Source organism: Mauremys mutica, chromosome 3 (genome assembly GCF_020497125.1).
Source record: "Mauremys mutica isolate MM-2020 ecotype Southern chromosome 3, ASM2049712v1, whole genome shotgun sequence".
NCBI lineage: Eukaryota > Metazoa > Chordata > Testudines > Geoemydidae > Mauremys > Mauremys mutica.
This window is the reverse complement of record NC_059074.1, coordinates 120082361-120096222: the sequence shown is the minus strand read 5'-3', so window position 1 is coordinate 120096222 and position 13862 is coordinate 120082361. Positions and strand designations below refer to the sequence as shown.

Here is a 13862-nt window from a genome sequence, read left to right as displayed (position 1 = left end):
TACGTTTTCTTGATTTTCTTGAAAACAAATGGTTTAATGAGACTCTTTAAGCAGAAAAGTTGAACATCATAGTCATCACCATGGCTTTGGCCCTGGCCCTATCATACCTGTTATTAAGATCTCAACTTTAAATAAAGAAATAAGCAACACGTACCAGATTCTGTGACAAATGAGACCGAAGAGCTAATAGGCCCATAACCATAGGGATTCTTTGCTTGGACTTTAAAATAGTATCTACAATAAAAAGAGGAACAGAGCAAACATTAAAAATAGTATTGATTCCCTGAACATAAGAACATAAGAACGGCCGTACCGGGTCAGACCAAAGGTCCATCTAGCCCAGTATCCTGTCTACTGACAGTGGCCAATGCCAAGTGCCCCAGAGGGAGTGAACCTAACAGGCAATGATCAAGTGATCTCTCTCCTGCCATCCATCTCCACCCTCTGACGAACAGAGGCTAGGGACACCATTCCTTACCCATCCTGGCTAATAGCCATTTATGGACTTAACCTCCATGAATTTATCCAGTTCCCTTTTAAACGCTGTTATAGTCCTAGCCTTCACAACTTCCTCAGGTAAAGAGTTCCACAAGCTGACTGTGCGCTGCGTGAAGAAGAACTTCCTTTTATTTGTTTTAAACCTGCTGCCTATTAATTTCATTTGGTGACCCCTAGTTCTTGTATTATGGGAATAAGTAAATAACTTTTCCTTATCCACTTTCTCCACATCACTCATGATTTTATATACCTCTATCATTTCCCCCCTTAGTCTCCTCTTTTCCAAGCTGAAGAGTCCTAGCCTCTTTAATCTTTCCTCATATGGGACCCTCTCCAAACCCCTAATCATTTTAGTTGCCCTTTTCTGAACTCAGTAACAACTCAGCTATAAAGACTATAAAGATGGGTCCAGAACTGCAGCTAATGTAAACTGGTGTAGCTCCATTGGGAAAAGGCACCAGTGAGTTTAATGGAGCTATAGCAATTTATACCAGTTGAGCAGCTGTCCCTTTGTTACATACATTTTCACAGTAGTGAAAATATCCATGTTTGTTGAAGAAAAATAAATAATCAAGGCTAATTATAGCCAGTTTGCATCAAACAGTGTGTTTGAAGGGAGCACTTGCCAACAGGAATGGAATAAAAGATAGAAAAGTCACAAGATATGTTGTGATCTCAGTTGCAGCAATGTAAATCCAGACTAACTCCAAAGATGTCAATAGCATTAAGTCTAGATTTAAAATAGCATATCTGAATAAAATTCTGAATGTTTACATTTCTTTAGAAATGGTAGCATTTCTCGACTAGAAGAATGTGAATAATCTTAGAAAAGTTACGTATGTTGAGTTATTAGTTTGTTATCGAAGCCCTGATTCAGCAAAGTACTTAAGTAAGTGCTTAACTTTAAGTGAGAAGTCCCAGTAAAACTCAAATGCTTTGCTGGATAGAAACTCGACTATTCAGTTGCTTAAAATTAAGCACATGCTTACGCATTTTTCATTCCATTTAAAAACTTTACAATGTTTCGGTTAAAAAACCCAACCAACTGCCCTTTTTGCTTTTCAGTTTTATGGGTCTTTGTTTTCTCCTCATTTTCTCTCCCTTTTTTCTTTTTATCCATTCCACCACTAGAAAAGGGAGAAGGAGTTTAAAAGAGACAGAAGGGGGGGGGAATCAAAAAACATTTTTTACATTAATAAGAAATTTTCAATTTTTTCATGAAAACCTTTGCAAAAACGAAAATGGTTCAAAAGTTTTCATGGAACACACTTACCATTGTCTGACTAGCTCTCCTTTTGGGCTGCTTTTTCTTTTCCGTGGAGTCCCCAACCTTGGAGCAGTGCAACTCCAATGCAAGCCAATGCCTCCACACTGCCACAAATCTGGGGGCACTCTGTGGGCCAGAGTCATTGCTGAGGCAAAAGTCATTGCTGAAGCATGTGGACCCATCACATTTTTGGCTGGGTCCCACCCGTGACCACCTATTCAGTGGAAGTGGGGAACCCCACATCCTCCACTCAGAGGTTGGGGTTTGTAATGACAATGCTGACAGGCACTTATACAGGATGCTAATCACAGGGCTGCTACTGCCAGAACTACAAGACCAGATGTTTGCAAATACTAAGGTTCTGTTGCTGAAATGAAAGTGAATGTCTGCTCTTCAGAAACAGTATTGCAAAAAGCAAGAGGCAATTTAAGTCAGTTACTAGGCAAAAATTCTAGCTTAAAATGCATGATTTTCATAAATGCTTATGTTAAGTTTCTTCTTTCCTTGCTGCTTGCTTGATTCCACTCTTGCAAAATAAATAAATAAATAAATAAATAAATAGATAATGATACCTGGCATCTTTAATGACCATAAATATTTGCATCTTGATTTTGCATCTCATTCAAAAGCAAGTATCTCCAGAAGCACAGTGCCTCCTAAAACCATTTATGACCAACATAACTGGGTCAGTACTTGCTCTGAGGGAAGAATGCCACCAACCCCCTGGATTATTTCCTTCGATAATCTCCCATCCAAGCAGTAGGCCAAATGCTCCTTAGCTTGTGAAATCTTACAAAATCACTGCGTCACATGCTCTGACTGCTGGCCACAGCCTTTTTCTTCTTGTATTAAGCCAACTCACTATGAAAACAGAATTCTACCCCTAATTTCCAAAGTGGTGACAGCAGTGCCAAGAGAGGTCAGCATGAGAGAAAATCCATAGGAACTTGTGAATCAATTATCTTCTGTGGAAATTGGCAGTCTATGTTCCTCTTCCCCGCTTCCCAACTTTGCTGAATCCCTTCCCTAGGCTCCCAGAGCCTGCTCCATCCTACCATGATCTCTACTTTCCAGTTCCCCGGCTCCTCTTCTCATCCTTGACAAACCCATGCTCACCTTCTGTACCCTTCTCTCCCATCCTCTTCCCTGAGAGACACTTCCCCTCTCCTCACCTCTAAACTTGTTCTTTAGTTTCCCTGGGGGGGATGTTGGGTTGTGGGGACTATATGTTACATCTCTCTATGATCACTTAGTGGGGCAGGCAAGAAGGGAGTTCCCCTTGCAGGAACTATGAGGCTCACAACAATAGTGGAAATATCCAGCATGGGCTGAACACTATAACAAATACAACTGGCCTTGGCCTTTGGGGGTGGGATGTTAACCCCCCACTCCTTGAAAATAACCAGTTTTGATGTTTATCACACATTGGGCCATCCAAAGGATTTTAGGGAGGGTAAATGAGAAGATTCTTTGGGATACACACCAAAGATAACTGCCTTGTTTTACCTCAAAACTCTCCCTTTCTCCCGCTCCCTCTGCCAGCCTTCTGCTGAGGAAGTGGATCCCATTTTCTTTCAGTCTGACCACAGTGATCAGTTTGCTTCAGTTTAGATGGGCTTACATTAAGGCCTGCCTTTGCAAGGAGCAGGGCAAGAGACTTAATGTTTTGAAAAAGTGAAGAGAGTTTCTCCTTTACCAGAGCCAAAGCCTGGTTCCCACAGGCCCCTCCAACTCATCAGTGATGACCATTTCATAACTGTTTAGCTAACTCTTCTGATCCAATTGGCTGCTGAGAGGAATTTCAACTTATGCCCTAACATATATAAAAGCCTTGGAGTAACAGATGCATCTTGTGGCACAGGAAAGTGCAGATGGTCAAAATGTAGTGACATTATAATAAAAGAGGCCATGCAGCTGGACCATGTTGATTTCCTTTGGAGTGTGTTGGCAGAGAAGGACAGGCGGTATGGGGCACTTACACAAAATTAACCCATGTTTTGCTCTTGATTCACAAGGTTTATTGTCCTATTTATGGACAGAAATGGAAAAAGGGGGCCAGATTCCTGCAGTCAAGATCCATTTTTGAATTATAATCTATGACATCTGACAACAGCTTTCAAGAGAACTCAATGCACTTTGGTTACACTCTTTCTTCACCCCAAACACAGCCCTTTACTGGGGCTGGTAAGGGATATGGTACAGGGACTGGCTATACCATTGCTACACCCGTTGGAGATGCCCCCACACTCAGGAATCCCCAGCAGAGGAGAGCTGGGTAGTTTCCCTACTTTTCCATTGCCTGCACAATACAAAGGGTCATACAGTAAACTCAGAATGCAGCCTGGGTGTGATTCCAAAGAACAACATTTGTTTCCTTGTCCTCTCTCCCACAGCACTTCTCTCATTTATGTACAGGAGCCCCCCTCTCATCTCCAAGTCCTGTCACACCTCTCTTGCAATAAACACCCTCTGACTGGACTTGTAAGGAAATAGAATCCCATCTAATCCCTACCCCCAAAGCCAAAGAAATAGCAGACTCATGAAGGTGGAGGAAGTGTGAGCATACCAATACCCTGTATCACTGTGCATCACCCATGTGATTTCTGGTTACATATTTTGAAATCTGTGAGCATTCCAACAAGCAGAAGGAGGAAGATAAATGGGGCTGAAACAAGAGAAATCATGACTTGATTAAAAAGCCATTCTTCAGCCTAACATTAGCCCTTTGTGATAATTTAAAGTGTATCAGATGCCAATTCTCCCCTCCACTAGTCATGCTTACGGTATGAAACATGTTTCTCTCCTTATAAGCAAGAAGGGAAGGTCTAAGTTTAACAAAAGTTGACACATTCTCAGTTATCCTCACACCAGCATGCTGCATCCATGTTGAAGACTTCAGGGGTTTCTCTACTCCATGGGGCAGATCCTCAGCTGGTATAAACTTTCACAGCTCCACTATCTATGACAGTTTGCTCCAGAGGAGGATCTGCCCTGTATCTCTGCTGCATCTGACTCTTTTCTTTCACTGTTGACAGAAACCAGCAATTTTTGGTCCACTCTTGTTTTCTGCAAACAGTTCTGAATGTAATTAACGGCTACATGATGTCCACAAATGAAATACACACTGTGGCAAAGAAAGCCACATGAAAGGCTGGAATTTAGGAAAGCTGTGCTTTCTCCTCATTCCTAACCCAAGACTTTTATTGTGGAAATATTTGCCAGTGATTTAAATATAAGCCTCACTTCCTGACTGTGGCCAAGGAGTGTTCAGCACAGCTGAGAGGGTGGGGGTGGGGGTACAAGGGCACCCAGGGGGCTTATATTTACTGCAAGAGTTAGCTCAAGTTAGTACATTCGAGTTACTCCACTCAGATGAGAGGGACTACAACGTGAAACAGCACTGGAGTTACACAGAGCGATTAGATTAACCGTTGATGAGTCATTAGAATTCAGCTGGTGCATCCCCACTGCATTACTAGTTCCAGCATCAGCAGTACTCAAGCGTCAATTCACATCCCCTGAGGAACCAGTTAGCTTGAGCTGAAAGCACCATTTAAAATTTGTATATGTGATGAGGGAATCAGGTTGAGGCAAAACATGAGTTAAAGCTCAGGCTATCACTACACTGAAAACAAGCTTGATATGTGTTCCTTAAATCCTGGGCTTCCAGCTTGGTTCCCAGGGTAAAGGAGAACTATGAGAATCTAGGAGTACTTGTGGCACCTTCGAGACTAACAGAAGTCACCTACTCCAGGACAGGCCCAACAAAGAAAGTAACAGAACACCACTAGCTGTCACCTTCAGCCTCCAACTAAAACCTCTCCAGCGCATTATCAAGGATCTACAACCTATCCTGAAGGAGGATCCCTCACTCTCACAGACCTGTCCTCACTTACAGACAGCCCCCCAACCTGAAGCAAATACTCACCAGCAACCACACACCACACAACAAAAACACTAACCCAGGAACCTATCCTTGCAACAAAGCCTGTTGCCAACTCTGTCCACATATCTATTCAGGGAACACCATCATAGGACTTCAGCACATCAGCCACACTATCAGAGGCTCATTCACCTGCACATCTACCAATGTGATATATGCCATCATGTGCCAGCAATGCCTTTCTGCCATGTACATTGGCCAAATCGGACAGACTCTGCGCAAAAGAATAAATGGACACAAATCAGACGTCAAGAATTATAACATTCAAAAACCAGTCGGAGAACACTTCACTCAATTACAGACCTAAAAGTCGCAATTATTCAACAAAAAAACTTCAAAAACAGACTCCAATGAGAAACTGCAGAACTAGAATTAATTTGTAAACTGGACACCATTAAATTAGGCTTGAATAAAGACTGTGAGGTGGGGTGTAGTAAATCTTCAACTCACAGATGGAAAACTGAGGCCACAGCAGCTAAGTGAACTGCCCCAAGTCACATAGCAACGGCCTGATCCAAACCCTGTTGGAATCAATGGAATGATTCTTATTTACTTCAGCAGGCTTTGGATCAGGGTCTATGTTGGCAGCAGAGCTGAGCACAAAACCCAGATTTCCTGACTCCCTGTCAACAAGACTACAGTCCCCCTCCCACAGGCACAGACTTTCCAATGTGCCAGGGGTGTTTGACACTGTCCCAGACTCCCCAAAGGGCCCTCCCTAGGGCTGAAGATCTGCAAGTGGGAAGGGAATAGAAGAGTTTTGGGGGGGTTGGAATCAAAGGAGGTGTGCACTCAACCATGGTCCCTGGCAGTGCTCTCCAGGTCCCACCACAGACGGTTGGCTGGGAGCAGCCTTACAGGGCCTCTTGCAATGTCAGTCTGCCTCCAAAACAGGGGAGGGGAGGGGAGGCGAGCCACTACCCCAGGCTGGTATCGCTTGCTACTGGTGCTCACTGACACTCCCTAGTCATCTCTCCTCCTGGGCAAACTTCCCCCCTTTCCTGTGGCAAGATTTATCTTTTTAAGCTCCCTTTCTCCAGGTGGAGCATGTGCTGCAGGTTCACCTGACTGGCAGGGGTGCTCATTAGCCTTTCTACCAGTAAGATGGGGGCATGTCCCACCACCCCCCAAACCTTGTGAAAAGTCAACAAAAACATGACTGTAGCTGGAGGCTGCATTATCTCCTCTGCAGCTTCCTGTGAAACCTTCCTTTTGATGGCAGCATGGCCTAGGGGAGCAGATCTGTTTCTGCTGGGGGACAGGAGGTGCAGGGGATCCCAGAACCAGTGTGGGGACACAGGACCTGCAGCTAGAGAGGCCTGGACTCCTGCAGATTTCAGGGGAGCACCAATAAATGCTGGCTCCACCCCTCTCCTCATCGATGGAATGATTTGGGGGAAATGCAGGGAGAGGACCCTCTCGGAGCACTGCCAGGGCTAGGCAAGATGGAAAGGCAAGGTCATGTTTGACTATGAATATACACATGGTAAAAAATTAATTTCCTTATGGAAATACGTCATCACAGAATAATGCAAAAAAGTGATGTGTTCAAGGGAAACTGCTGAAGTTACTCCCAAAGGAAATGCCTTACCATGACTCTCTGCAGGGTTATGAAACTAACACATCACCGGTGTTTCAGTTCTATTTTATACTTCTAGAGCACATGGAGTGATCTCAGACACATACACACAGCATATAAAAAGGAAGGCAGAGGGAGCCTTAAAGGCTTGGGGCCTGATCTGAATCCCACTGAAGCTAATGGATCCTTCATATGACTTCAGTGGGATTCTTTCACTAGTTATCCAGAATGCAACAGCTTCAACAGTGGGCCAGAGAGAGAGCAAGCAAGGGACTGACTCTGCAGCCTGGTGATCAGTGCACTAACGCGGGGGATACAGTCCCCCTGCTGCAATGACTTTTTTAATTAGTTAGCCACAGCTTCAGCAAGAGAGTCTGAGGGAGCCCCCCCTGCATCAGAATACCCCATAGCCTGCTGGCTAGAGCACTCATTTGAGAGGTGTTCAAATCTCTTCTCCCCCTTAGGCAGACAGGGGACTTGAACTGGGTGGGGGGAGGGTTCTCACATCTCCCAGGTGAGTACCCTAACCACTGGGCTAAAAGCTATGAGGTAAGTTTTCTTCATCTCTTCCCCTTCCTCCCACCCTGCCTCCTGTAAATAGAGTGTGGGTGCCAGTTCCCAAGGGAGCATTTGTTTCTGAGAATCCCAAGCAGAGGGAGCTGCCACCCTATCTCTGAGAGAGGCAGGGCTTAGCACATACCCTTGGCTTGGCAACTCCCATTAGCTAGTTTAGGCAATGAGTCTCCTAGTGTGCTGGCTTCTGTGAATCCCATTCTGAGGTGTCTCTCCCCCCCCACACCCCATTCATTGTACGGGGATTGGGAGCCTAGGTGCCGAACTCAGGCTTTGTGAATCCCAGGGATTTTCTAGGCCCCTAAAAATTAGATTCTTTGTGAATCTAAACCTCTGTGCCTAGGGTTACCCATCCATAAAATGGGGATAATATTTAGCTGCCTCATAGGTGCTGAGGCTTAACTTATGTTTGTAAAGTGCTTTGAGATCCTCCTACGAAAGACCAAGTATGAATAAGGGCTGGAATTAGTAGCAGAGGATCTGGGATCAGAAAGATGAGCCTTGAGGAAAAAGAGGAACAAGGGGAGGTGATAGAGGACCTGGAGGCTGTGACTCTGGGAGTCCCTCAATGCCAACTGGCAGAGGCATATCATAACTCAAATCAGCTCTGACATTGCTCCAACTCACGGTTGTCATAACCTGTATCTAAAAGGTGTCATATGCGAACTGGTAACATGCTGATCATTAACATTGTTCTGTGAGATATGTATGATCTCAAAAGGTGTTTGGCATGCAGTGATAAGCCCAGTCTGTCCTAGATAAAGGAATGTTGTTTCGCCAGCTTGCCTGTCTCCAACGTAAATTGAGCAAGGCGAGGCCAGAAACAATGGAAGTACATGTACATACAAGGTAAACAAAGCCATCAAACTAGCAAGTGGGAGACATCCACTTAATGATCACGCCATGGGGGATGGAAGCTGTACCCCCAGGAAGCCTCACTGGCTCTAGAAACAGAGACAATGGAACTTGGGGAAAAATAAGCAGAAACAAAACCATTTTGGCATCTATCACTCAAGGGACCCAAGAGGACAAAGCACTTGAAATCTGAGAAAGTTGGATCCTTTGACCCAGGGGACTGAAGTCTCTGGGAACTGCCTGTAGGTGAGAAACTTGCTCAAAGACTGTAACTTACTAAAGTTAAGTTGCAGTCACTAGAAAGTGAGTTTTGTTTGTACCCTTTCATATCTCTTTCACTCTCACTTGAAAGCACTTAAACTTATTTCTTGTTTTATTACAAAATCATCTCACTGCTGTTATATTGCAATAAGTGATAGTCTTCAGCTAAGCTAACAGGCTGCTGTGTGCTCTGTGTCTTTGGATGAAACAAACTTAACTTCTGTGAGTGTCCAGTAAGAGGGACTGGACACTGAGAAGGACACCTCTGGGGAACTCAGGAGTTGGGGTTCACTGATTGTTACCTGCCAGGCAAGGTTTGCACTGGCAGAGTCCTGAAGAGTATGCTGGCAAGGCAGACAAGCTGGTGTGTCGGGGAGCTGACACATAGTTTAGTTGCAACAAAGCTCACTCTTGCTGTGGCAGAGCGGTAACACAACTCACAGTTCTAGGTGCACTGAGCAAGACATCGCAGAGGCAGAGAAAAGTGCTTTAGTGCAGAAAGGGAGTTGGAGTGGAAAGCACTCTGCTAAAAACTGACTTGTCCCAGCATCTTTTGTGAAAGGCTGATGGGCAGTCGGAGGGAAGAGGAGCAGTCAAGACAGGTGAGCTATGCCTCTGAGATAGATTTAAGATTCATTTGTTCATGTCACATGGAGCCTGATCCTGCTCCCACTAAGATGATGGGAGAACAAGTTGAAAATTTCTAAGATACTATAGAATTTTGAGCTGTTTGAGGTTCTCCCAACCATGCTACCGAGAGTGACAATAGCTTTAAATCTTGGTCTGAAGTTGATCCCGGATTCATATGCTGTACATGCCCTAGTTTGCATAATGTGACAGCCTCTCATATGGAATTCTGAGTACTGATATCAACATTGGTGTACAGTATATATTACTTAATTAGAGATTTCTCATAAAATTCACACACTAATGTGAACACATAGGTTCCAGTCTAATTTCTTCCTCCAGTTCATGTTTTCTCAAATACGTACTTCCCACGCAGCAATTATGGAGATATTTTTAAGACAAAAATATGTAGTCAATTCAGTTTGTGAATTTGGAGTATGTAAATGATATTGGCTGAGGCAGACAACTTTTTTTATAGAAAAGGATCCCTTTGCCACACCTACAGGCGCTAGATGCATCTTTTAAAACAAAGTTCCTCGGCAAAGTGCATAATGGAGGCCATGTCTCCGAATAGTGTTATGGAAATATACACTGCAAGACACTTGAATTTTCCCTGGTGTCTAGGATGGGACTTTTATTGTTCTTGTGAAAAACTGTCCAAATTTGGCCACGGGATGAGCTTCTGAACATCTCAGTTCACACTTGCTCAATAACGATGTGTAAGAATGTGGAAGCTAACTTCACTGAAGATTCCATCTGTACAGAGCATGCTCCAACTCAGAGCTTCAGCATCTCAGCAAAATTCTCCTTGCAATGGATGCTCTTGACAGCCAGGAGCCACTCTGATGCTGGGCACTGGAACTGAGAGCAGGAAAATGGTATCTCTGATGCTTTCAGGGTTCACCCTGCTGGTGCCCAGGCAGTGTGGAGGAGGAGGAGGAGGAGAAGGAGAAGGAAGCAGCTTTACTTGAATGTAGAGGGGTGAGGAGGTAGGCCTGGAGGGTAGAGAGTGGGGAGACAAAGGGGCCAGGGTAAGGCCATAATGAAATGAGGAGCCAGAGGAAGATGGAGCACTAGGTCTGGGATGTGGAGCCAAGTGGGAAGAGGGGGACTGGGACAAAGAACTAGAAGGGGACTAGAATGTGGAGCTGAGGGTGGGGAGACTGAAGACTGGGAGCTGAGGGAAGATGGTAGTGGGAAAAGGACAGGCTTGAGGAGCTAGAAGCAGAAGGGATCTAGGTTGACAGGGGTCAGGGAAGAAGGGTCTGTAACCACTAGAGTACATGTCCCTCAGAACCTTGGACTAGAACCCAGGATCCTTAGTCTCAACATTCCACTTCTGTCTAACAAACAGCTGTGAAATCCACTGACATAATGTGTACCTCACCTCCCTCTAAAACCTTACAGTCACCTCAAAGACTTTTTATATCTATTCTCTCAACAGATTGGCACATCTGGCTGTCACATATGTCATGCATGTGGGAAGTTATGCTGCCTTATAACTGCTGAAGTCATTATTAATGTTTTGCATTAGAGCTCAGGTTTTTGAAGATGGGGTACATTCTGCTTTTTGGTGCCTGTTGGGAGATAGAAGTGAAAGCCTTACAGTGTGGGTCATCGACAACATTACAGGCAATACGAAGGTGGAAAGGAATGCATTAATCTTTCCCATTAATGTCTTATTTGTATTCTTGTAAGGGTTTGGGTGGATGGTGTGTGCTTCTGCAACCTTCATTGCTGCCAAGTGAAGTTTTTCTTTGCTAATTTCCTAGTGCTTTTATACAGGTTTGGGATACTTCAGTGGATAACTCCCTGAGTTGAACCGGCCTGAGAATCAGAGGGAGAAACTATGCTACTGAAGAGGCTCCTGACAACGCTGACCCCTCCGAAGAGCGTGGGAGGCTGGGATGTTCTTTATGTCTACAACAGTTTAGCTTTGTTTAAAAGTTACTGACAGTAAGTACACCAAGAGCAGCACTCCACGTTGAGCAGTGATGACATAAGCTGGCAGCCAGAGGGAACCTCCATGAAGAACATTCTGTAGCCTTTCATGGACTTCTGGCAATTAGATACAGCCAGGAGCAGCTGCAGCAGTGGGGTGTGCATATCTGTGTTACACCAGCAAGCCTGCCTATTGCACTCCCCTTTCCTCTGGGACTCCCATCCTTTCCCATATGAAGTGTACATCTTAACCTACAAAGATGCCAAACTAAGGAACCTACCTGTATAACCATCACCATCGTGACCAACACCAGAGACTGAATCATTGTCCTCAAGAACTAAAAATATCACTCTTTCCTGCTTGTGCTAAAGAGGCAGGCTTGCAAATTGCAAGCTGTCACGAATTTACATTGTCTATGGATGAGGCTCTGTGGGGGTTGCACAATGGAGACTGACTAATGGGGGTTACTCAAGTAAAGTGTGCGACAAGGGACTGAAATGTGTATTTTGGTGATTCAATTTACAGATGATCGTAGTATAAAATCTGTTTTAAAGAGGTCTTCTTGCTGCATGAATCACATACAACCATACCATGCCTCCAAAAGAGATTACGAGCAGAGTGTGAATCCCATGAATTTTAGATTACTAGTTTAGACACTTCCTAATTTAGCTAGAGGAATAACTGTTAGCCCTTTAGTAGAGCAGTAGCCGGAGTAGGACTTGACACACACTTTCCCAAGGGCGTTACACACTATTTCCTAATCAGCAGTAGAATACCAGTGATCAGAAATCCTGCCATCTATTCCTAGTGCTGGGAGAGGAGTGTGGTTTATAGTGGTTAAAAATAGGATAATCAAAACTGGTTTAATCACTCTGAAAGGCAGCATGATGCAGTCAATACAATCTGGAGCTGTTGGGTTAGAGACCTCCAGTGACCTCATATAAACTCATAATTAAGTCTGATAAATTATTTCAAATAATGGATGGGGATGGAGAGTGTTCAACAGCTCTTCATTAACCATCTCCTAGGTTGGGGTTCATGGTCTTAGTCATTAATAAAGGCAGTGAATTAAAACATCAGTTAGAAGAGGTGAGAATTGAATGCCTGGCCTCCTCTTTCACAGCTCAGAAAACTTTTCCTTGGACTACAAGGGCATTGATGAGAGAGTCATTCTATCTCTTTCTCTCCCCATCCTGTCTACTCAGCCCTGGAGAGAGTAATTATATTTGTGCCATTACAGATTTGTCACCAAATTCAGTGGGATTGCCTGGGAACACATATTTTCCATTATGGCTACAATGTTATAAAATGCATTATAGACCAACACTACTGATGTATAAGGCTCTGTCTATGCTACAAGCACTACAATTGCACAGTGCAGCGCTGCAGCTATGTTGCTGTAGCATTGTAGACACTTTCTATATCAACAGAAGAGGGTTTTTTTCCATTAGAAGCAGTTGATCCACCTCTCTGAGAGGTGGTAGCTAGGTCAATGGAAGAATTCTTCTGTCAACCTAGCTGCAGCTAAATCTGGGGTGTGGTTGACCCAACCATGGCATTCAGGGCATGAAATTTTAAACAGCACTGAGAAATGTACTTAGATCAACCTAATTTTTAAGTGTAGACTGGGCCTAACTGATACTCTAGAAATCAGCACACAGAGAGCAACAATATGGCCAAAGGACAAGTTCCAGGCTGCTTCAGGGATACAAAGTAAGTGAGATTAGCCACTGGGAAACTGTCAATGTAGATAATTCTGAACACTTATTATTTTCTCTGTATCAATTCCCTTTTTTTCAAACCACCATGAAATGTTCAAATAGTGCTCCATGTTTATAGGCTATGCTTTGGTTTTTGCCATTTCAATTAGATCTTTACAAAATACAGGTTTAACGTTCCTGTTAAAGTGAACTCTGTAACACAACCTTAAGTCTGGTGCCGCTACTGCTGCACCATTTCATCTCAAGTCACTCCTTTGAGAAAACACAGGGGCCTTGTACTGTGAACAGACAGGGAAAGTGAATTCTAGAGTTGAACACCCTGCCACAAGCCCCCAGTGGCTAAACGTAGGGCCTATGAGCTCAAGCCCCCCAAACAGAGAGATAGTCTTTCAGCTAATGAAATCCCAATCATGTAGGGTGAGATTTTCAAAACTTCCTAAGGGAGTTGGATGTTCAACTCCCAGTGAGCTTCAGTGGAAGTTGGGCGCCTAGCACCCTTAGGCATTTTTGAAAATCCCTCCCATAGAGCTTTATAGATTATCGCAAACCCTTGATCTACAACCAGGAGTGAATAAGGCAGCAATATACACTCACCC

General features: G+C 44.1%; 1 protein-coding gene across 1 annotated transcript in view; it reads right to left on the bottom strand.

Moving 5' to 3' along the window:
- The window catches only part of FNDC1 (fibronectin type III domain containing 1), a 106354-nt gene that overhangs the window by 11708 nt on the left and 80784 nt on the right, over positions 1–13862 (bottom strand). Inside the window, exon 16 of the mRNA XM_045010310.1 lies at positions 155–234. Within this exon, the coding sequence (XP_044866245.1) occupies positions 155–234 (80 nt within the window). The remainder of the gene's footprint in view (positions 1–154; positions 235–13862) is intronic.